Here is a 24,928-nt window from a genome sequence, read left to right as displayed (position 1 = left end):
ACAATCTATAACTAAGCAGCTTGTAAACTACGTTAACCACCATGCACCGCCGGAAACGCAACGCGCCTGCGTCATAATAACTGTTGCAGAAGTTGTTGTCGTAGTATTTCGAAATGTTGGCGCTAACGTTGTTTTACAGCAAATTTGCAGTCTGAACCGAGCATTCCTTGATGGTTCCGATCCGATCTATGCTGTCAGTCTGAAACGCTACCAAATTACCTTCAAAGTGCAACACAATATTTACGGAATGCACCCTAGCTTGGAATTAGCCGAATTAGCTACGGATGTTGTTTCCATGGTAATGAAACTTTCTGTTGACGGCAACCTATTGTTATTAGCTAATTATTGCTTGTGACTTGACATTGCAATTATTTTTTACGGATGTGAAGAGAGATGTCATCGGGTTTCCAGCCTTCCGAATTTCAGAGTTCCGGGCCACTTATTGACGATAGTTATAATGTTTCACGTAACGATCATCCATCGAGAGATAAAATACAAACACAACAAGCATCGGGTAAGATAGCTAACATTTTTAATTAAGCACAGCTGAGTAATTCACTAAGGTAGCGTTTTACTTATTTTATAGAAACCCGAAGCACCTCTCTTCGACTGAGATTCCACAATCTGTCACTGGATGAGCTGAGGTAAAGTGACCCACAGCCACGGTAAATTTATGTCAAGGAGATAATATTTTGTTTCCTTGCTCCCTCATTTGATGCATTAAACGTAAAATACATTTTATTCGAGTAAAGATCAACTGTGACTCGTAAGAGTTATTGTGGGTCTCAAGAAGTGATGTTGTCTATCTATCTATCTATCTATCTATCTATCTATCTATCTATCTATCTATCTATCTATCTATCTATCTATCTATGTCTGTCTGTCTGTATATATATCCCTTATATATATATATATATATATATATATATATATATATATATATATATATATATAAAGAAGGATCTTAACCTTTTTATTTCTTGACAGTGAAAAACTTGATAGACGAACCAAGGAAACACAAAGACTCCAAGAGGAGGTGGAAAATGCAACCAGAATTGCCCTGGAGAGTTTTGGCTGCACTTATGGGAATAGTTCTCCTGGAACAAGTAACTGCCTTAGTAGGTGTAATGACTGAGCTCAAGCAATGTAACATAAATATCCTTTTATATGTAAGATCAGATTGAAAGACAGAAATGTTATCTAAAATAATTTATCACTTTCACAACACCCAAAATATCATGCAATTAGGTGAAAACAAACTGCACTTAAGCTGTAAGTTTAAGGACTAGACCAGGGGTCTGCAACCTTTACAGTCCAAAGTGCCATTTTTCCCACAGCCCAGCTAAGTAAAACTTGTTTAGAGCCACAAATGTTACAGTACCTTTTAAAAAGACAACTTATAATTTTAGATAAAGATCTCCTTTAGGGAATTTGTTGTAATTATTTTAAGATAATTTTAAGATTTCTATTTTTAGGTTTTAAAATAATGTAAAACATAAAACTTTTGCAAAAAGAGGATGGACAGACCGGGGATGTCGATATTTGTGAAAAATTATGTAAAAATAAAAAACTGCAGAGTTTTCTAAACTAATGACATGAAAAAAAAATACTATATATATATATATATATATATATATATATATATATATATATATATATATATATATATATAACTGAAAAATTGCTTTAAAAAAACAAACAAAAAAGGATAAAAAAAAAAACTACATTTGTTATTATATCTATATTTAAAAAACATTAGTTAGTTCTTTAGCCATGCATTAAGAGCCATTGTGAAAGGTCCAGAGAGACACTATCAGTGTCTCTACCAGTGGTTGCAGATCCCTGGACAAGACAGACAAATTCTGCAGGTCAAAATGTTTGTGAAGACTGTAAGTAAAAGCTCAACCTATTTAACAAAGAAATGTTTCACGTATCATACAACATTTTAACCTTCCTTTACTTCTTTGGTAGATGACTCATCTGAAGATGGCATTCTTTCAACCCACCAGCAAACAGTAAGTCATTCTCTGGTCTGCAATCTGTATACTTTAAACGAAGAAGTGGTCCAAAGCAACCAAAACTCTTCTCAAAAGGATGTGTTGAAAAATGTAGTGGATAATTGTCTTCAACAACTGTCTGAACTGCAGCTCAAGAAGGTCCATACTTTTATTCCAGCTATATAGTTTATGTGGAAGGTAGTACTTTTGGTCATGTAATAAGTATTTATTTAACTTTATTGAACACAGATGCATGATTGGCCTGAACAAGACACATTTAATCATCAGAGAGCCACCATGAACCTGCAAATTAAACTGCATGAGGCCCAAATGGAGAAAAATGGCCTGAGGTGAACAGAGAGATATACTATTCCTTTGGAGAGTTGTAAAATCACTTTGACCCACAGATCTTTTCACTTATAGGTTGAAGGATTCAAGGGAGCACATTGATCAAATGGAAAAGATGCTGTGCATGTTGGAAGAGCTCCAGAACATCAAAAGGTCTGCGGACCAGAAGCTCCAAGACACGGAGGATGAAGCATTGGCACTTAAAAGGAAAGTAGAAACACTGGAAAAGGCTGTTAAAGAAATGTACCACTTACTGTATGAGAAACAATGTGGGCACAACTTTATCACTCCTAAAGGTGCAAATAGCCAAACACAGCAGTCTCTGGCCAATGAATATGGGGATCTCATCAACAAGCGAGACAAGATACAAGAAAGATGTTTTAGTGTAAGTACTGCATGTTAGATAAAAATTATGCTTAGTACTTTTTAACCATCTAAATTATAAGTGATTTGTATTTTATGTTTCATACCAGCCAAAGGAACAGCAAAGGAATGAAGTATACAGTGGAGTAAAAAAGGAAGAAAGGTACAATTTTACAATTTGGCCTTATTATGTTTTCTTTAATTAATAATTGCATTGCTTTGTTGTTAAAATTTTAGAAAATAGCTTGTTTTGTTATACCTGTAGTTCAAAACAAAAATTATATTTTGAATATCAAATATGACAAAATACCTGGTGATTAATTTTATTTCAAAAGTACTGTTTTACCAATTTCGTTAATAATTTTCATTCTTAGTCATGTCACTTCTGAAGTACGTCCTGCCTCACTTTATTTCTTTAAAACTATTTTTGTTTAACCATGGGATAATAATACGTTAATAATTTTTGCTTTTGAATCCAGATTGGGAAATTCAGCTCTGTATTTGACCCATCTCTAGACACACTAGAGAACAGTGGGCTGTTATGTTTCAGCACATGGGGGGTTAACAGCTTTGTTCAAAGGACGTCTCTTAATCAGTGTTTTATCTCAGTGGTACACAGCATTTTTAGTTTTTGGATAACAAATCACCACAGCAAGTCCCCTCACAGACTTTTTGTACATAATCAGACATAACCTATTGTAGCTATTTGCCAGAATCCTTAATGAGAGTGATATTCTTACCAGTGATAGTCACCAAAAATATTCAAAGAACAGCTAACAGTTTGTCATTAAACATAAAGTCACAATATGGGAGCGGCATCTGTAGCCAACTGGCTAATTCCTGTGTATTACATCTTCATATTAATTCTTGAATGTTACCTGCAACTTTTCATTGTACAGAACAAATATAACTCATGACTAATGGAAGTCTGAATTTATGAAATTTACCATAACAATAGTCATATACACAGGATTGAAGACCTGATTACAAGTCTTGGCCAGGAGATGGCGATGTTGACTGACAAACTGAGCTCATCAAAAGACAGCGGCGTCGGTCTGTGTGTCAAACTGGAGCTGCTGAAGTAAATGTTTATCACAAATTCTTATTCAGAAATTTGACATATGTTTACTGGAAAGTGTTCAGTTTGTATTATTCTACAGCTAGAGTCATTCTATGTTGAGTTATTTTGAACATGTCAGAAAATATTGTATGTTTATGTGTAGAAAACTATCAGAGAGACAGGCATCCTTGCACCAGCGGCAAATCAGTGAACTTGAATCAACCCTTGCCAGCTACAAAGATAAGGTAAAGAATATGCTGTAATGTTGTTATTAATAACGTCAGCATTTAGACATTTTGTTATTAAGCAGACAGTAACTAGACTAATTAAAAACGTTAACTTAATGTTAAACTGCACATCTAAATGTAATGAAGCAACACTCCAGGAGTTTTCGAGAAATGACCGCTGTTACCAGAATGGCTCATTTTATGTTTGGTTTGTGATTGCAAAATGTGGTTTTGTAGGTTTGTTGTCTGGAGCAACAACTCACTGAAGCTCAGACTCAGCTGTTTGACACCCAGAGAGACAGAGACCATTCACTACAACAGGCAAAGGAGCTGCAGGCCTACCTTCAACAACTCAAGGTACTGAAGTAAATAACAAATGAATAACCAAGATGTTCTTTGAATTTGATATGATCACAGCCAAAGTCTGCTTTTTGCCTCGCCTTACATGATGTTACTTGCGTAATGTGCTGATGAAACAGCTTGAACACACATGTGGGTGTGGTCAAAAATGATTGACACAGTCAGATGGTGGTTCTGAGAAAACAGATTTACTATCAAAATTGCTAAAATTTGTGCTGATGACGTCCATGTTAAACCTTGTAATATTTATATTTGTTCTCAGCAAATACCTCTGCTTTGTGGAGACGCAGTTCTGTGACTTACTTTGACTGATAAAGATCCTGACTGATCCTATTACTTTACAAGTGACAAGTTTCTCAATAAGTCTATCATTAAAATACCGAAAGCAAAAGGCTGGAGTTAAATTGTAGGTTTTAGATGTAGCTATGCAAAGTTTGTCTTAATCCTTTCTCTGAAGCAATATGTAAAATCAAGTGAAGCAGCATTTGTGTATTAGGATTACACAAGAATCTTGATTACTTTTGGAAAAGCTGCAGTCAGTAAGCAAATCCATCACAATGTTTGTTCAGGAAAGACAGGCTGGGGTCACATCCTGGTAAATCAACTGATTCATTTCCCCAAACTGAACCGGTAAATTCCTCTTTTTGTCTTCACCAGAATCGTTGGTTTTCGTGGGTTTGTCTGTCTCTCTGTCTGTTAGCAACATGACTCAAAAAGTTATAGACGGATTTTGGTAAAATATTCAGGAAATGTCAAAAATGGAATAAGGAACAAGTGATTACATTTCGGGAGTGATATGGATCACCGAATGGATCCAGGAACTTTTTTAAGGATTCTTTACAATTGGGAGATAAGGACAATTTTACCATTACAGCTTCTAACTTAACAGATAATACCCAGAATCATTAGCAAAACAAAATAAATTTTACAAGCTAACATCATGGTAAACTTTAAATACCCTAACAGCTAACTCAGATTGCAGCTAACCCAGATTGTCACCATTAGAGAAAATTCAAATTTCTCCAGCAACTTGTAGACTCTTATCGCCATTTGCTTCATCTTGGTGTCTAAGAGGATGTTTCCAGGATCAAGTATTCTAAATAAGATGTGATGATAAAAATAGAGTGATATTAGCTTGAAGTATACACAAGAGTGTTGGTATGGGGTTAGTAACTGGGTAGGCTGTGGGCCTTTTGGGGTTTCACTGAGGTGAGTGACCCTATGGCTTGGTAAATGTCTGTGCTCTCTGAGTTCTTCTAGCTTCTTTTTTCCCCTCTTATTTTATAACTCTGTCTTATTGAATCAGTTCAGTGCCGGTCATTGATGCTCATCTCTGTGCTCTGTGAGCCTTTGCTGCTGCTCTTCCTGCCTCGGGTATTTCACATCTGCACGTGTAAGAGCAGGGAGGTCCAACAACGGAGAGATGCCACCAAATATGAATGTATTCCTGAATATAGTCGTGTGTATTGGGATTTCTGTTAATTATCAAGTTATCAACACCCTAAATGTTCCCTTTGAGATTTGTTTTAGATGATGAACAAATTTCTTTCTCTGTTGTAATCTTTACTTTAATCTTTAAATTTTAATCAGTATCAACTGCTAGTTACAATTGGATAATAAGAGGTTTGTATGGAGATTCTAAAGTACAAAACTCATAATTTTAGCCACATCTGTATTAGTTTTACTTTCAACTCTGATTACATACTAAGTCTGTTGGATCAAATGTTACCTCAGGTATGTTGGATGAAGCAGGACTAGCACAAGATGAAGCATGAAACTACAAACTGCCATCACTGAGATTGTGTTTCTTCATACAGCTTAAAGACTATTGAATTGTTGCCCATTTTCATACTGGTAACCAACTGTTTATTCCTTTTTATCTAGAATTGCTGTAAGCAGCAGCAGCTTGAACTCCAGGAGGATGCAGAAATCCTGAGAGGACAGCTGGAAGTGACCAGGGAGCAGCTTTCCAAAGCTGGGGAGGAGAATATCTGCCTACAGGCTCTAATGGACCAGAGGGCCCTGGAGGATAGAAAGTTCCTGGGACTCCTGCAGGAAAAAGATGCTGAACTTTGTCTCAGGCAGCAAAAAATCCAGCAGGTGATGAATCCCAGAAAATTGCAGCAATACATACATTCACAGTTCTTATCTGATAACTCCCTATCTGTTGTGATTGATGCCGAAACTGATATTTCTCTCAGCATCTCGTCAGGTTAGAAGAAGCTCGGAGTCAGTGCCAGACCCTGCAGGCTGAACAAGAAACACTGAGGCTGAAACTGAATGAAAGAGAGAAAATGATGGATGATTTAACGTTGCAAATGGAAAGTAGCGTCCAGATGACAGTACAGCACAGACACATGATTGACAGCCTTCAGCAGGAGAACAACCTCCTCATCAACCAGCTGAACCAGCACAAACTGGACATTCATCAGCTCAGAGTCAGAAAAAAAAAATCTCTTAAGCAATTTTTTACCTCTTCGTATTGATTTGCTGTTCTAAACCACTGCTAATTTCACTCTGTGTCAGGCTCACTTTTTTTTCCATTTTTGCATCAGGCTGACTTAGTCCAACACAAGTCAGACTTGGCTGTGGCGGAATGTGGGAGACGGCAGCTACAGGCCTCTGTGACTGAACAGAGTCAGCGTGTACGAGAAGCGAATCAGCAGAAACAGGAAATTACCTCACAGTTGGAGCTGCAGCATATGCAGTTACTCACCCTAACCAGTAAGTTCAATGTTTATCACCACAAAAGAGGCTAAAATTCCTTATATGCAGTTTGTGTCACACTCAAGCAGCACTGTACCTGAAATTTATTGTTTAATTACACCAAATGATGTTTGTTTGAAGTGTCCATGTATACTTAGTTTTGAATTACTAGATATTGTTTCTCCATGGCATTCACAACTGGTTATAAGTGGCAGTCCTAGTTTATTTTTAATGCCTATGGTCACGAGACTGCTGCAGTCAGCCTTCTTCATTCTCTAGGAATTGTAGCTCACAGCATTTCCCCTAGTAAGAGAACAACTCTCCTTTTTTGTTCTTGTCAAATGGAATTATCCTCTTGTCCTGCTGTGTAAGGAAAACAAAGAACTGTCTTTGGTATGTTTAGTCGGTCAACCAAGCCCTTCTATTGTTGCAAGTGTTTGCCCAAAAGGCATGTTTTACTACACTTTCTTTGGATGTAACACATGTGTTTGTGTGGGCACGGCTTCAGAGGAACACAAGGAGTTGCAACTCCTCCACAGCTGTAAGAACGACGAGCATGAGGGTGTGGTGATGAAACTCCAGAGTCGGCTTAGGAGCGCCCATGACGAGCTTGATAAGATTGGGCCCACCCTGAGGGCCCTCGAAGGAGCAGATGGACATGGTTTGATTTCAATTTATGATTTAAACTGAGGCTGTACTGCAAGGCCTCGTGCATAAATACAATTTTGTACAGATAATAACTTTTTGGTTATAATAAAATCTTCGAACAAAAATATCAAATATTTACATAGATCACACATGTGTTAAACGTTTTCTCTGCACATCTCCAGGTCTTCAGGTGGCTTTAGACATGCAGAAGGAGATCACTGCCAGAAGAGAGCAGGTTGATTCTCTGCAGGGCAAAATCCAACATCTGGAGGAGAACATGGAGAAGCTTCAACAGGTTAAACAAAACACTTCTGTGCTGGAAACTCTTTATGAGTACTTATTTGACGGATAATTATATTATCTCCTTACATGCTAATTAACTCATTTGATCATGCAAATGTCTTTTATCAAAATTGTAACAGATATGTCAATAACAGAAAGATACAGAGTTTATTTTTGTGTTGGGTGTACAAGTTCTACTTATACATTTTAAGCAGCATCAATGATTTCTTTATTATTTTGTTCAACTTGTCCAGGAGAAACGCTACCAGAACCTGGAGACCCAGCGTCAGCTCCAGGAGCTTATCTTCATCAGAGAGGAGAAAAGACAACTCGTCAATGAGCTGAAGGCCCTTCGCTCCAAAGATCAACAGTTACGGGAGCGAATCAGCGAGCTAGAGGCAATCCTTCACAAGGTGAGTGTACTATAGGTGACTATACACAGTCAAATAAAAGCTTAAAATACCTTCCAAAATGCATTTTTTCCCTTTTTTTTAATGGAAAAATACAGTTTTAGTCACATTTCAGAAGTGCACTTTTTTCCAGTCTGTCAGTTTTATTTCCCTCTTAAACAAAACAGGAATTCTGTCTAAATGTTTTGATTAAAAAACAAAAAAAAAAGGGCCATGTCAGTTCTGTTCTTTTAAGTTTAGTTAAGATTGTGATGTGTTTTGTCTCATATGTTCCCAAAGATGTCAGAAAGCTTTGCAAACTGTCAGGATTTCATCCAGCTGAAGGAGCAGGAGTATTTTCGTCTTAAACTCCAACATGCTCTGGACTTAAAGGTAGAGTATTCCAGCCTAAAGGTTGGGCAGATAGACTTTGTGGGAAGGAACATGGCTTTCCCTGCTTTACAAACCAATTGTGTTCTTTTTGAAACACATGTATAACGCAGATGAAGAGTTTTCAAATGTTTTCACATTTTAGATTCTCATCAGTCTACATATGAAATTCCAGAAATCAAACACCGGTTTTGGTAGTGTTTGCTCTATGGTAGTAGACAGCCATTCCTTACCAAAAGAAACATGACAGTCCACCAGTCTCACAAAAAAAGAGGACTTGGTATTCCGGGCAAAGGTTCTCTGACATGTATTAATAGAATAATCTGACTATCTGAACCGGTTTTGACTGTCCTGTTATTTTAATATATTTACAAAACACTCCAACAGCTTGGTTTTGCTTTGCCCTTATGGAGAATTGTGTGGAGATTCATGAAGGAAACTTTAACATAAGTCTCAAACATAAAATGTGTGAAGTATAAAAGGACCACTTGTTTTGTTATCCATAGGAGCTCCAAGGTCAGAATTTGTGCACAGGTCTGAATGTACTTCCACCTGACCTGGACTCCCTGACCCGCTCTGCACACACTGTTCCACCCTCCTCCCAGTGCCCCTCCAACATCCAGATTGAGGTATAGTCAGAAACTCCCCTCATATCGCCTATCTCCCATTGTTCCAGCCCAAGTGCATGTGTGGATCATTTTTATTTGGCTGCATAGACACAAGCTCAGCACATCTGCTTCACCCTTAAATCAAAGACACTCCAGATCACATTCCTGCAATAAGTAATCAGATGGTAATTTCAACACAGCTGGAAATACTGTCTTAGTTTGTTTTTCTTACAGTGTTACTCTGCTGAGACCTTTTGGTTTGTAAATGATTTAAGCCTGATCAAAGGTGTTGTTGCTAATGGCCACAGAAATTGAATTTGCAGGATTAACCCGTATTCTGTGGTTTTACTGTTGTAGATGATAACAAATCAGACCAAATAGTTTCATATCACAGCAGCTCTTTTTTTAACATAATCTTTTGTCTCTCTTTTGTTACTGCTGAAGTCAAAAAGGCAGCAGGAGAGTTCCCCTGGCAAGCTTGGATTTCTTATCAGAGAGCTGCGAGGAGAGATTTCAGGAAATCACAGACCACACACTGATAAGAGCAGCAGTTTCTACAGGAGGAGGTCCGCTCCAGAAGGAGAGCACAGAACCACATTGTATGTCTGACTTCATTCTTACACTACAAGAATTTGCTTCTAATGTATGGTAGCTTAGGTCACATTTTAAAACCAGGTGATGCAACTGAATGCGCCAGAAGTAACTGGAAAAAAAAAAGATGGGAGTGTTCATATTATTGCTTTCTAAACCTTCAAGTATCAGATCTTAATAAAAAAAAAACACTAACTAAACACTGGTTTTGCTCAGATTAAAAACACTCTGCATCTATTTCTTTCTTTTTTTCTAGTTCTTTTTTTCTCTGTTCTCTTTTCAATTAAGCAGTTCTGACAGTAATGAAGAACTAAAAGCTGGCTCAAGATTGGGAAGAAAGACCTGCAGCAGGTAGGGGAAGTAATCAAACCTGACTGAAATCACCCCTTTTTTTTGTGAGTTGAGTATGGCTCACTTTTAAAAAACAAAATAAAAAACAAAGAAAAGATGGTTCTACCATTTCTCCACTTAACCTTTTTTTTTTTCACGCAACATTCAACATGCCTCAAAGTGCTTCAGGCTGAGTGAAGTGATGTAACGTGTCTTTCTGCTCATAACTGCAGGGAGCCACAATTCCTAATGACTACTGAGCTGAACGGGAAGATGATCAGCAAAAGTGAGTTTTTTAACTTATCTTAGTTTTTTTTATACTGTACAATCTATGTTTAAATTCCTTGTTATAAATCACAATTTTTTATAATTGACTCCAGACATAATATAATAATTTTATAATTTATAAAACTGTATATATATATATATATATATATATATATATATATATATATATGGAGAGAGAGAGAGAGAGAGGGGTTATGCTTTATGTCAGTATTTAAATCCTTAATCTTTGATAGATCCTCTGCCTTTTTTTTTCTTTTTAGACCCAGTGACTGCCGAGGTGTACACCAGCTTCCCAAAGTTACTCTCACTTGGCCGCAGGTCACCTGTCAACTCTCTCCTGACTTCTAACCCAAACAGCTAACACACGACACAGCAATCCGGAGTCTGGCTCCTTCTAACAGTAAGTTATTGGGATTGGAGATGCTACAATTTAACACATTGCTACAATTGCCACATATAGATTGTGCAATATATTGTAAAAGCATGAATGTAAACAATACATTTATGGTCAGAAAAAATGCAACAAATCTTATAATCTCCTGCAATTATATCATTGTATGTGTACATTTTAGTTGACAAGAGCCAGTTGTGTACACAGACTGAGGCATTTATGGGCTTTTCTTCAGTGTTCTGCTGTCACCTTGAAGGATGAGCTGAGTAACATCCTACCTAGTCACATTTCAAGCTAATCAGTAACAGACATCACAAACATCCTGTCTGAATGATTATGTCTGAGGATTTGGTGGATTTGAAGAGGTAGCTGATATCTAGTTTACAACAAAAGGCTCATTCAGTTCACATGAAATGTTTAAATTTTATTGACAGATCATGATTTTGTCTTCCAGAAGTCCTGTTTTTCGAAGGCTCATCAGATGAAGTTCAGTCACAACAGACTTTTGTACTTAATCATGTTTTATTTTTATTATTTATCTTCAATAAAGTGTTTATAGTGTTTTTAAGTATCTTGATTGGTTATTTAATATCAGACCAGAAATTTAGCTAGATACAAGAACTATATCTTTTATAGCAGGGATCACCAATTCCAGACCTCTTGAGCAAGTGTCTTCCAAGTTTTCAATGTTTCCCTGCTGCAACACACCAGGTTTAAATGCAAATGCAAACAGAGGAAATTGTTACTGTGCCTCTGTTGACTTCTGCTAGCAAACAATACCTGTTGATTCATATACACACTGACAGTCATACCACTGTCCCATTCAGCCAACAGGAAAGGGCTGTTCGAAACAGGACATATCTTAGGCAAGGCAAGTTTATTTGTATAGCACATTTCATGTACAAGACTACCTTATTCAGTGCTTTACATAAAACAACAAAAGCATTACAGTTGGGTGCAGAAAGCACTAAAAAGTGCATAAAACACAATTTAAAAAGAGAAAAAAAAAAAATTCAAGAAATAAAAGATGTGGTGTGAGGAATTAATAGTTTTGATAAAGGGGGTACCAAGGTGAAAAGGGTGGGGTCAGTTTGGTTGCAGTAGTGACCAGCTCCTTGATCTGGGTTAGTGAAGTCCACGAGGAATGGGAATGATGGGGAGTGGGAGGGTGGCCTGGATGGACTGATGAGATGAAAGGGGTGGGTCCTTGCTGGAAGCTTTTGGGGTTTCCTGTATCTTGTGGTCTTCAGGGGGGAGTTGAGAAGGTTTTATCTCAAGGCTTCTGCTTGGTTTTGTCTTATGTTTTGGTCTCTTTTGTCTGTTATCCTTGTCTGAGGGAACAGTGTCTCATAAAATAAAACAGGTCTGTTCTTCTGACCTGTTTAGGCAGAAACCATCTGTCTTTAAAAAGTGTGTGGTCCCAGAAGAAGTTGAAATTGTCTATGAAATTAACTGATTGTGTGGTACATGCAGCTGACAGCCATGTATTCAGATTAAACCGTCTGCTGAATCTCTGTACTCTAATCAGAGGCAGAGGGCCACTGATGAATATCCAGACAGTTGATAGTATCCAATGGTTCAGTAAAGTCCTATTTCAGCACCTCAGATTGCTATCCCCATAAATTTCTTGTAGAGAAAAATAAAAATATTAGAAAAATGCAAGCAGAGGAGAGAGCAAAGCAGCAATGTTTCAGCAGGCAACAGAAGCAAAACATTTATTAATTTTAGACTTGTTTTAAAATTTCCTTTATGCAGATGCTTTGGATATACAATGATTATTTGAAATCATTTATTTTCTTTTAACCTGTGTAGTTCATTGTAGACAACATTTTGGTGACCTACACCTTACCTCCTCTTGTTGGAAAGCCAGCTGTTTGCTGTGTAGTTGAGGCAAATGGGAAAATAATGACCTTGAGATTCTTCTTATCTTTTGATGGTTCTTTAAAGTTCAGATCCTTTAGCTTTTTAGACGTATTTTGAATAGCTAATGTTAGATTTCATGGATGGCTGTGATAAACTTTTTTTCCTGACCTCTAACCCATTTCCGCTCTTTTATGGGCAGAGAGGCTTCTTAATATAGCTGCCCCACCTGCTTTTGGCTGACAGGATTTCACTTTTGGCCCATGAAACTTCCTGGCATTGATGTGGAAAGTTGGTGGCATGCAATCCTGATGGTTTCCTTAACCTTCACAAGTCGAACAAAAGTCTTTTATGTTTAATGACTATTTTGGTTCTTGTGGAAAGAAATGGTAAAATCTTATCTTTTTTTTAAAACTGGGTCTTACAAAGAAGGCAAAAAATCCTCAAAATTCTGTCAGTTGTTTTCATGTTTCTATGTATGCTTTGAGTCTGTGATCGACAGACTGGCACATTGGTCTTTCATCATATCTTATGTCCATTTGTTGTATTAGGGTTGCTTGAATTTGGAGTTTCTCATGAGGGCTGCTGTAAAATCTCTGAAAACTGTGTTTAATTTTCTTGGATTTAGTTGTTAATTCACTTTGTATTTCTATAGTCACATATTCTTAATTATATAATGGTTCAATACTTCCAAAAAAGTTGCCAGTATACTTGCATTTTATTGACAGATTGTCTGGTTTTGATCTGCCCACTTCTTTCTTGCTTGGCTTGGTACAGTTTCCTCATCCTCCTCCGCTTGGTCTCCTGTGGCCACAGGAAATGCTGAGATGCTGTTGATGTACTTACATAAATACAAATCTACTAACACCTGATTGAAAAAAGTTGCAAAAATAAAATATCCTCTTACACCGGTGCAGAATTCTCCTACATTTAGGCCTTACTTGTTTATCTGCCTACTCTTGAAGTTCTAATCCTTGCCTCATTCTGGCACCAAAAAGTTAAAGGAGCAATGTGATACTTGTAGAGTGGGTACATGGCAAGAAAAAAACTGCATGAGTTCTTCCACGGAAAAACAGATAAAAGTGGTTTGAAAAGCACAAGGTACTTCTTCCAGGCATTTTACTGCCCTAGAAACCCCCAGATTATCCACGCTCAAGTTCTCAAAATTCCATAAACTGTTAACAGAACAGTTTGTTATCTAAGCTTTAAGATGCTTTGATTGTATTTAACTTAGTCTGCAACCTATAATTTTACCTCCTGATTGATAAAACAAAACGTTGCTTTTTTTTTAGAAAGCAGCTTCAAGTATTGAAATATCAGATGAAGCAATATGGATATGACTCAATAAATAAAAAAGAATAAGCAAGGACCCTATAAGTATAGTGCAGTACAAACAAAGTTCTGTAGAGATACATCCTTGTCTCAGGGATAGAAAACTAAGCAAAGTGGCAGGCAGTGATTAAAAGGTCACTGTGTTTTTCTTTTCAAATAGCACCACTGATATTCTTTCCTGGGATTTTCTACATCATCAACCACAAACTGTTCAGACTAAAAGAAGTCTGTGTTCCATGTGTTTGAATACGTAATACGAGTCAGCAATGGTTACAATTCAGAATAAGACACTAGTATAATATTAAACCTGCTAACAGACATCTGAAGTGTGTTCATCGCATGCGTATCAACTCACAAAGTCAAGTATAGGAATTAATGCAGGAGTATATTTTTTTCCAAAGTAAAAAAATAAAGAAGGTGAAGAGACATTTAGTTGATTTTCAGTCTTTGTGTTCACAGACTCTAACTCAACTACGCAGGAAGTGTATCTTTGTTTCCATGCGTAATTTGCTCTTGGAGTTGTTGGGTTTTTTTTCTTATATCTTTTTTTAATCCTCTGCCAGTTCGACATTCGCGACTCCCCTGTGTAATATCCCAGACAGAAAGGAGCTGATAAGGCAGCATAATTCGGGAGCCTGATAGCAATTCAGACTACTTTGATGTGTTGTCCTATTATATTGTTTTGTCTTGTGTTATAATCACCGTTTGTTGTTTTGGGATCTGGTAGCAGTACAAGATCATGCTGGGCATGATGTGCTTTATGTGTTTTAATATATTTAAAAGATAAATAGAACAATAAATGAAAAGGAAAATAATCAAATTTTTGTATGTTTACTGTGATGGTTTACAGCATTGCTGCATAGTCAGATATGAGCTTAAGTGTCAGTTTATTCCAGAAAGAAACTAAAGTCATATTTTGTGTGCTATCTTACTGAATTCCCAACAGATTAAGTTTCAATTTGCTATGCAAAAATTGAGCTTCATACGCGTCATAAAGCTATCACAACTTGCAGGTAATGTTTCAAACACAAATATTTGTAAGATCATCTTTTTTTCCCTTAATTTATGTCAGGCAAAGTTTAGGTTTTTTAAGACAAATAATACAGAGAACTGGGGGTATTTGGGAATTACTGATTAGATATAAAATCATTTAAAAAAAAAATTAAAGAGATAACTGTAAATTTACAAAAGTATTATAATAATTATCCAGAAGCATTGTCTAAATATTGAAACACCAGTCTTAAATATTTTTAAAAGCTGTTTAATACCATTTCCATTCAGTGACAACATGAAAGCAAATAATTCGTCCAGCAAAACCTGATCGTCCAATGTTTGTTGTACCCATAAATAACACTTTTACAATCACTTGTTTAAAATTAAAATCAAGACTTGCCTTTAAAAAAAAAAAAACATGCCACATTTTTTTTGTCTCAGATTTCTTGTAGCCGTCACACTAACTTCTTTTTCTCCCAGCAGAGAAACAAGTTGACCATCCTGTGCAATATAAATAAAGCAGATAAGTGGCCATTTTAAATAGCAGGATACTCATGCGTGCAGTGAATATTGCAACACGTTTTGTCTCATCTATTCCTGCCTCCTCATTTCTCAACTCCTCTCATGTTTTTATTCCCCTGTCCTCAGGCTGGTTCACCAGACAGCACATCTGTAAATCTGTAAAGTACTGCTGTACTGGAACACAATTTAGGGAGCTTATACTTGTCTTGAATGTGTATTTGTTATGTTACTTTATGCCAGCTCACCATATTTCAGAAGGTATTTTTCAATAAACTAATAGCGTCAACAGATTTTACAGAAAAAATAAATCTGTATATTTAATATAGTATAATGTAGACTTATGGATGAAACTACTGATAATTTCTCAATAACTATTGGGTAAATTATCTGACATTGGCTTACATAAAGACATCACCAATAATACTATATAAATACTCTATAATCTTTACCTTAATTTATACATCTACGGTATCAGGAAGTGTTTAGTAGAATCACTGGACAAGCAGCACATTGCAGGCTGAAAACACTTCGTCTGTGTGGGTGTTTGAGCACTAGAGGGCTCTCGTCATTAGATCATTTATAAGTAAAGCCTGTGCATCCATAATTTTTAATCCTATTGATAGATTACTGGGATTATGTTGATTTCTGGGGTATGCCACTATGATATCCTGAAATTTTATTTCTGCAGTGGAACTATTTGTAAATATTAACTTGATTTAAAATAGCAACAATTCAATGTAAATGTGCTCCCTGGCAGATATAAATTTACGATGAAGCCAAATGCATTCCAACTATCAAAAGTATAAGGAAAAATATGTATTTCCTTATGTGTAAATTGCAACTGACATGAAGTTTTAAAAAAAAATACAACGACAAGCAAGTATAATTACATTTTTTTTCACCTTTATTTATACATGTCTCTGTCTGACCAATGCAAACTTAGAAATAAATATGTGTATAACCATTGTTAGGTGGAGCCCTCTTGTAAAAGTACTTTAAGTACTGTTAATGTCATTCTTTTTTATTGTTCTTGATGTACCTTCCTGCTCTTGTTATCTTAGTACACTTAAAGTTTACCAGAATGAATTGTTTGCTTTGCACGTAGCAAGCAGTTCATGAAATTAACCACTCATGTTAGAAGCTGCTAAGATTGTGCATAAGTTCAGAACAACTGCTGTTTGTATAGACTCGCTGTAATCACATGCCATTCCCTTCAGGGCCCATGAATTAGCTAATTAGCCTCAGTTGAGGTCCCCGGACTCTCCTGCTGTTCAGACATCAGGGAAAACACTTCTGGGACAGAGAGACTACTGTTTCCCCTCATTCAGCACTGATGATCCCTATTTAAAGCAACAAACTAACTTAGTAAACTTTTTCAGTGGACTCAGTGAACTGTCTAATTTCTTTCTTTAGTTCGTTTGCCAGCAACACAGTCAACGTGCTTGCAGCCAGAAAATATTGACATTTAAAGGCAAGTTTTCAAAGCATCGTTGATTTGTCTCTATTATTATGCTCAAGAGCCAACAAGATCCTGTCAAGTACGGTATTGTTAAATGGGTAGCACCTGTTGAGTTTGTACTAAAATAAATTGTGTTGAAAGAGTACATCTCTAAGGGACCTTTAATCTGAGCTATTTTTATACTTGGAAGAAACGCCATCAGCCTATAGAAAGGGCATACAGCTGTATTGTATTTCTCTTATGAGTGGCAAAAGGCAACCATTAAAATCCAATACATATAAAGCGTCTGGTGTTGTACACTCAAGCAGCTTCAGCCTCTAGGAAGAGAGCTTAAGTCTGTGAATGGATTAGTTTGTCACTGTCGTCCTAAGCCTCCTTCTCTTGCCTATAGATTCCTCGTGCTGTCACAGGACTGCTCTGAGGTGACGACATGATGCATCAGCAGCAACACAGATCTATGAATGGGTTGGCCATGTTATGTCTGGAGTCATTTCCAGCGTTTGATTATAGATTAAGCTTCACTTACACAACTCTCTCCCCTAACACAGTATTTATCCCACAAACCTCAGTCAGACTGGAAGTGTCAGGTCATCACATCTTGTCCTTGATGGTCTGCTTTTGATCAAATTTTTTCAATTTTTGTTGTATGCATCAGGACTGGCACCCATAATAGTAAATGATCTTTCCATTTGCGCCTCCTTACTGTAAAGCAGCCAGTTAGAGCCTGATCTTGTCATTTAAATATATAAAAGAAGCTTTTTACCTAGAAAAGGCCAGTTGTTACTGAGAAACACAGTTACAACAACAGTATTAGTTGTTTCCCCTCATAAAAAAATACAAACTGTCCCCTGAAGAATAATATTATTAGGTATTGTAATGTCATTAGGATCTGTATGCTCACAACAAGCTCAAAGTTTATGGAAAGTTTTATTTCAAACTGAGATGTAGTTTCTTGTCTGTTTGTTCGCAGTAAGTAAACACCTGAAACTTTGTGTACTCTTGACATACCACACCTTTCTTGTCTCTTTAGGAGGATTTCCTTGCCAAGCATCCTGACTTATAAATATTGAAATATAACACGTGTGTTTTTGGTCATTGTCTGCAAACTGCTCTCCAAGTGGCTGCATGAAGATGGCCTGACTTACCCAAGTTCAGCCCCCTTTGGAAAAAAAAAATCTGGAAGAAAACATTAGGATGTGGACAACTATATCCACTGTCTGTTTACATGCAAACTTTAAGGCATTGTGTTTGCTGAAATGCCTGATGTGACTGATGCAGAGGTCATGTGACATGAACAAATCAAAAGATATAGATGTAATTATGCCAACTTTTTATTCACATTCATCTCACCAGAAAAATGTTAGCAAAGAAAAATCACTTTTCATTATTATTATTATTATAGTGTTTATTTATTATGGATATGGCAATAAAATAAAATAAAAAAACAAAGCAACAGGGGAATGTTAATTTTCCTCCAGAGACTTTCTATTTCCCATCGACAGGATGGCTACAATTGCTGGAAACTACCGTGATACACAGGAAATGGTTTTGTTTGCAGAAAAATCAGAAAGTTTGACAGCATGCCGACTTTCATTGGCTCTACGCTTCAATGACAAGAAGTTTACTTCCAGTTTTAACAATGTCATGCAGTCTTTAGGATGTTGAGCAACTGTAGAAAACAATATACTAAAAAGGATGTCCATAACCTCCCAACACACTGTCTGTACAGAATACAACACAGGTGTGGTACCACAGGTTTCCACTGTCCTTGAGCGGATAGCTCTTTGTGATTTAAAGTTTATTTGTCTGATGTTATTTAAGAGTCTGTCGCAACCAACTTTATACATAAACTTAATAGATAACAGATGTTGTTCTCAAAGGTTTTTGCCTTGAATGTAAATCAGAAAAATAAAACAGAGGTATTCTAAAGCACATTACTGAACTTTGGCACATTTTCTCAGTGAGGCTCTCCAGCCAGTAAAAATCTGTCTTTTTCTTACTTTTTCATTGCTTCCTCCAAAAATGTCCTCTTGCATTTTTTTGATGAATCAGTGATAGTTAACATTCAAAAGGGCCAGTGTGTTAATATCCAGTTGCGGGTGTGTGACGCAGTGCCGTAAAGTGAAATGTAGCTGTAAAGTGATGCAGCGTCCCGGGCTAAAAAAAAAAAAAAAAACTTGTGAAGTGCAGTTTTTCAGCTTTTACATGCTTCAGGGTTGCAAAGGCTCCAGGTATGTGACTAATGAATGTCAGTGTACCATCAAAATGAGTCAGAAACACATATTTTTAAAGTCAAATCAAGTCAATGTCAGTATCCACTACCAACAGGAGTGGTTATTTCCCCATGTGATGTCACAAAGGGAAAGATCTCAGACTCACCTATTTGAGCACACATTTGCTAAAAAGTGGAGCAAGCGAGAGCGATGACAGAATTTTCTAATTCTTGGGCCTCATACATTGGCTATTAGGACACATATGACTGTTAGAAAACCTTTAGAAAGTGAATTTTACGTAATATGGGACCTTTAAAATAGTTATGTTTAAAAGGTTTGTATGGTTTGTAAGGCATTAAGTGTGAATATCCCTGGATATCGACTGGCAACATGTCGAGGTTGCACCCTGCCTCACAATATATGTTGTTGACTTTTCACCTTGATGAAAAAAGGAAAACCTAAGTGGTATAATTTAACCTCTTCAAGTCTTAAGGTTGTTATAACTGTCCAACCATTAGTTCATGTAAGAGCTGAACCTGGATAATCTTTGAATGTTAACTAACATTCTAATTCTAACTAACATAACTAAACCTGAGGCCACTTTAACTATTATTAGTCTTTGCTTGGAGAAAGCTATTTCTTTTGAATAAAGTAATAAAGTTTATAGCTTTTTGTTGCTCCTATTTTTAAATATTTTTCTTATGATTACCGTTTAGTGTTTCCTGTGACTTAGCTTTACAGAGCCTGAGTACATCTTGCACATTTGTAACTTATAATGAGTGAAGTGAATTATGTGTTGGCTTTGTCAAACTATGCCTAATGCACAATGCATACCTTGTTGCATAACTTTCCTCTGAAGCTTGGGGTCAACACGGATAAGCGGGATCAAAACAAAAATAAATTAATCAGGACAAACAGTTGTCAATGTGTTTTGTAAATATGTTACATAGATCAATATTATTTTTATGCCTTTGTAATGCCGCGCAACACCCCCTTGAATTCTTAAATTAACACTTTGTTGCTCTGGGTGGGAACAATGAGGCGCTGTCCCCACTTACAAAACACATTAGCTGAATGGTGGGAAATGAACCACACCTATGCAGACAAAGAAAATCCTATAGTCAGTCCATCACTCACACTCTGCTGTTGTAAATAAACAAATAAGGCATGTCATGAGAATGCGCCACATACACTAAAAGAGACGCTCCAGTATTGTTCTTAAGTGTGCACTTAAACAAAACATTTACATTACTCTAAAGTATTTGTGGAAATATGCACTTACACCAAGTCAGTAAATGATCTGCTTTGAAATTCCTTTCTTTTGTGATGTTATGTAAAAAATATGCACAAGTATCATGGGTAGAAATGCACCAACATCTCATGAGTAGGAAATACTTGTGCATTAATATGTGCTGCAAGTAGGATTAAAATGCCATTTTTCTTTCTTTTTCACATCTAGGTACTTAATTCAAGCATTCTCCAAAGAGTTGCAAAATTAACAAGCTTGGTCTGGATCTTTTCTAAGAGAAATGAAATCTGATTGAGAAATGTGTATTATTCTATTGTTCTTGACTATAATCTTTCTTAATACAGTAATCAGCTGTGTGTATGATGTATATTTTGCTTTTTACATGTAAAAACTTTCTGAAAGGTGAAACATGGCAAAGTTGAAGTACAAAGTTGCATATGTGTAAGTATTTTGCATTACTTAAAAAAAAGGTGTATAACACTGACTTTTATCAGTTTGGGGTTCTCATATTACCTGACATACTTTTTACTGCCACACAGCAAGTTTCAGTCATTGCCATCCTCTCCAAGGAGAATAAGGAATGAATTAACCCTGAAATAAATTTAGTGTAATGTCCCTTCACACTGAAAGGCTCAGTTTGGATTAATCACCTCCAGTGAAAAGGTCTACCACTCCCCAGTAGTCTCCACTCCCACAACTATGCCTGTATATCAGACTGTAGCCTTACAAAGACTGCCTCTGCCTCACAAATTCTGTGACTCAGTGTTTGGTACCAGGCTCCACCGTGGTGCGGGCCTTCAGCGTGGAGGATGAAGCTTACCATGCCAGCCATACATGGACAGAAAGAGTTAATGTAGTTTCTGTTGAGTATATTTAAGGAGGGAGCTGAAGATAAGGACAGAAGATTGGAATAGGACTGATGGAGGCTTTGTTTGGTTTTCACATTTCTTTATCTTACAGACTGTTTCTGTCAAAGAAAATCACTGCTGTTGATATGCTTAGTTTTCATTTGTAATATATTCAGTATTATAATTGGAGATTTAGACTTGTACTACATTTTGTATTTTGGGGTTTCAGTCTCGACTAAACACCATCTGCTGTGACAAAGATAAAATGTGACTATGAGCAAACATTTTATCTTTCGCTGTTTCCAAGGTCAGGATAAGACTTTCATAAATGCTGCCATATTAGTACATTAAACCAAAAGAGTGTAGCACAAAGAATGTCATCCTTGAAAATAATCAATAAGATGTTTGCCTGAACACTTCACAGTGAATTGTCCTATTTGGCCTTCATGACTCACGTCACGCTGAGGTTGGACTAAAATATTACTGGATAGATTGAGATTAAATTTTTAACAGACATGGTCTCAGAGACTGAAGACTGATTATATCGATGGTAATTCCCCGATTTTCCCGATAAAGGTAGTATCTTGAAAAGGTTTTACATTTCTCCAAACCAAGTCAACGTCCACATTAAGAGGATGGAGGGATGGGGGTGATATAAATATGTAATCACTGCTTGTTTTTATTTATTTATTCATTTAATATTGTGCTTGTCCACAAGGTTGGAAGCTCTTATAACAACAACTGATATCTTTTTGTTGTCCAGGTATCCAGAATACCTGGATAGCTTGACTGATATCTGTATCCATGTTTGTGTGCTAGTCATTGGTTTTTTTGCACACTGTTTACCAAAATAAAGTCAAACTTGAAATATATATAATGCTTTCGGTGGAAAGGTATTTTTAGTTTCCCACAGATATCTGCATATTTATTTGAGATTTTAATTGTACCTGGTCAGCCATTGCAAATTATTACATCTATTTTGATGTTGTTAGATTTAAATTTTTAGAAGCTGTCTTGGTTCAGACATGCTAGTTCATCTTCGTTGTCTTGTTGATACATGAAGGTTGGAAGCCTGGGCTGGGCTGTGTTATTTGTACAGTTGCTACAAGTAATTCAATATAGCAGAATTCAATAGGAAAGATATGTTCATTTTAAAAAGCTTGAATAAATATTTGCATACCATGTGTGTTATCTAGAATCTGTTCGGGCAGATGTTTACAATTAGCTTCCACAGTGCTTACAGTGAATCCACCCATCAAATATCAAACAGGATTTACTCCTCAGCAGTTCTCTTTGCCATGTGAGTCCAGCTTATAATGACTGTGTGTGAGGACGTTGACTCTTGAGAACAATCTGCAGTTAAGCCCAGATGACTTAGAAAAGGTGACTGTGCAGAATGAATGAAACAGTCATTCACTTTCATTTCCAAACTTGTGAATAGGCATCTCTGTCCGGATAAAATCTGCTTCTTGTTGAGTTATATCTCCAAAGTTCAAACCAAACACAACACAAACAGGACACAATTAATGTTTTGTGGGGACAATAGTGGCCAGTTTGAAAGAACTTATCCAAAAATCATTTACCCTTTAGATAAAAGTCTCCTTGTTGTGGGATGTGTATATGCTTCCTATTCCCATCACAAACTCCTTTCATGACGGGCACACAGACATTTTCTTCTCGGGGGAAAAAAATGTTCACAAGTAATCAAATAACTTGCTGTAAGCTTCAAAGTTTGGTGTCTTCAGCTGAATTAAAAAAAAAGAAAAAAGAGAAAGACATCAGTGTCGCTCTGCTGACCAAACATAAAAAGAGACCATTACAAAGGTTGAACTGTTTTACCCCTTTTCACCCTCCCACCCTCTTTTCTTTTGGCAAGAACAATGTTGCTGCATTACTTGACTGTTATCCTTCCCCCCTGATGATTTTCTTTAGCATTTTTTTACCCCTCTTGTTTGAACAGATGCTGCCCCCCTCCTGCAGCCCCCATCCTCTGGGACTGCCATAAGGCCAGCCACAATGAGGTAACACTCAATTACATTAATGGTGAGAGTCCAGCCCAGTCAGTTCCTTCCAGTCCGCAACATCAAATGATATGATGTATATCACTTCCTAAGCAAAACCTGTAGTCTTTTGTCCTACTTTATTTATGAGTGGATTATGTAAGACTGAGCATGACCTTGTTCACCTCTCAGTGCGTCCATTATGGCAGAATGGACATCAGCTTAACTCCCAATGAATGAGAAGAAGATCACTGATGACATAAGGTGGCTTTCATGCGGATGACTGAGATTCATTGCAGAAAAGAGCTGCAACCATCTGAATGAATCTGTGAATGAGTGTTTGAGCCTTGGTGTCTCATCAGGTATCTGTGCTGGCATCACGTCCATAGGAATTCTGGGTAAAAGTCTGCTCTTGAGATAAGCAGCTGGTGTTGCCTGTAAACAAGCATGGTTGTAGCTCATAGCTCCCAGTGTCCTGTTTCAGTTTTACATCTGTTAAATACTTTCAATGCCTCAGAATCCCAGGGAAATGTCACCTTTGACCTTTCTAACTTTAGAGCTTCAGTGCATTTTAACTAAATTTGAGCAGAACTATCATGAGGTTTGCTTTGTAATGAAAAGATTATATTTAGAAAGTAAGATAATGCTTTAACTACAATGGGTATTAAACTGCACCAGGTGGTGGTTGAGTTAATCTCTCAAACTGGCTTCAGCAGCAAGTACTCCACTAGTAGCAACAACAAATTATTTTGTTTTCAAGTCAGACTCTTCCAAAGAATCTTGTGCAAGTTTAATTATCAATATAAAACCACTTTGTTTCATTTTTCATATGTCTGCTGCACATACAGAAACAATGAGAAGACAGCTCTGAGCACACACATGTTTAAGGTGCCTTACAAACACAGGAGCAACACAATAGGCTTGTGTATTTGTTTTGCATTTTAAATTATTTAGCAAATTCATCTACGGAAATCTTCGTATGAAATCTTTATTGATTCTTTGCAGCAGTAAGTATATAAAAATACAAATTCAAGTTTAATTTTACTTATCCATAGTTGTTTTATTAGGACTCTGTGAGTGTAGTGTGGTCTAATTTCCTTGAGTGGTGTAGGGAGGTATGATAATATCCCCACAACTGTCAAAACATCAGTCCTCAAACAGGTGAAAAGAGTGCTGGAAAAACACAAAATTATCCAATAAAACTGCACATGCACATACTCTAAAACACATATGTCAAACTGGTCCAGCAAAGGGCCGTGTGGCTGCAGGTTTTTGTTCCAACCAAGCAGCAGCACACCAGATTTGACTGATTCAATCAACTGATCTCAGTCTTCAGACAGCTGATTGGTCAAACTGTGTGCTCTTGGCTGGCTGGAACAAAAACCTGCAGCCACACGGCCCTTTGCTGGACCAGTTTGACATGCCTGCTCTAAAATAACACATTACAAGCTGAGCTAAATCTGTAAATGGTATA

The 24,928-nt window shown here is 36.8% G+C and overlaps 1 protein-coding gene across 4 annotated transcripts; it reads left to right on the top strand.

Annotated features, from left to right (window-relative positions):
* Window positions 1-67: 67 nt before the first annotated feature.
* On the top strand, window positions 68-11,541 carry LOC121648391 (coiled-coil domain-containing protein 158-like). Of its 4 annotated transcripts, XM_041998452.1 has the most exons (24): window positions 68-298; window positions 390-514; window positions 587-644; window positions 988-1,118; window positions 1,972-2,156; window positions 2,247-2,347; window positions 2,421-2,730; window positions 2,819-2,871; window positions 3,679-3,789; window positions 3,932-4,013; window positions 4,233-4,352; window positions 6,240-6,455; window positions 6,557-6,793; window positions 6,911-7,079; window positions 7,570-7,722; window positions 7,892-8,004; window positions 8,246-8,404; window positions 8,681-8,773; window positions 9,277-9,399; window positions 9,823-9,977; window positions 10,258-10,320; window positions 10,533-10,585; window positions 10,848-10,987; window positions 11,433-11,541. In XM_041998452.1, the coding sequence occupies exons 2-23, from the start codon at window positions 394-396 to the stop codon at window positions 10,946-10,948; spliced, it is 2,907 nt and encodes a 968-aa protein (XP_041854386.1). In that variant the 5' UTR covers window positions 68-298; window positions 390-393; the 3' UTR covers window positions 10,949-10,987; window positions 11,433-11,541. The 4 variants fall into 4 exon arrangements, with proteins under 4 accessions (XP_041854386.1, XP_041854387.1, XP_041854388.1 ...); XM_041998453.1 differs by having other exon boundaries at window positions 68-514; window positions 10,261-10,320; XM_041998454.1 differs by lacking the exon at window positions 8,681-8,773 and having other exon boundaries at window positions 68-514.
* The last annotated feature ends 13,387 nt before the right edge of the window (window positions 11,542-24,928 follow it).

This window comes from Melanotaenia boesemani, chromosome 11 (genome assembly GCF_017639745.1).
Source record: "Melanotaenia boesemani isolate fMelBoe1 chromosome 11, fMelBoe1.pri, whole genome shotgun sequence".
Taxonomy (NCBI): domain Eukaryota; kingdom Metazoa; phylum Chordata; class Actinopteri; order Atheriniformes; family Melanotaeniidae; genus Melanotaenia; species Melanotaenia boesemani.
Note: the sequence above shows the minus strand (reverse complement) of the source record. Positions and strands in the feature narration are given on the sequence as shown.

Bases quoted from the DNA above. Each gene is read 5' to 3' on its own strand.
- LOC121648391 (XM_041998452.1), top strand. From the start codon at position 394: ATGTCATCGGGTTTCCAGCCTTCCGAATTTCAGAGTTCCGGGCCACTT. The intron at 2,731-2,818 runs GTAAGTACTGCA...GTTTCATACCAG, and splicing joins TACAAGAAAGATGTTTTAGT to CCAAAGGAACAGCAAAGGAA. The intron at 2,872-3,678 runs GTACAATTTTAC...TCATATACACAG, and splicing joins GGAGTAAAAAAGGAAGAAAG to GATTGAAGACCTGATTACAA.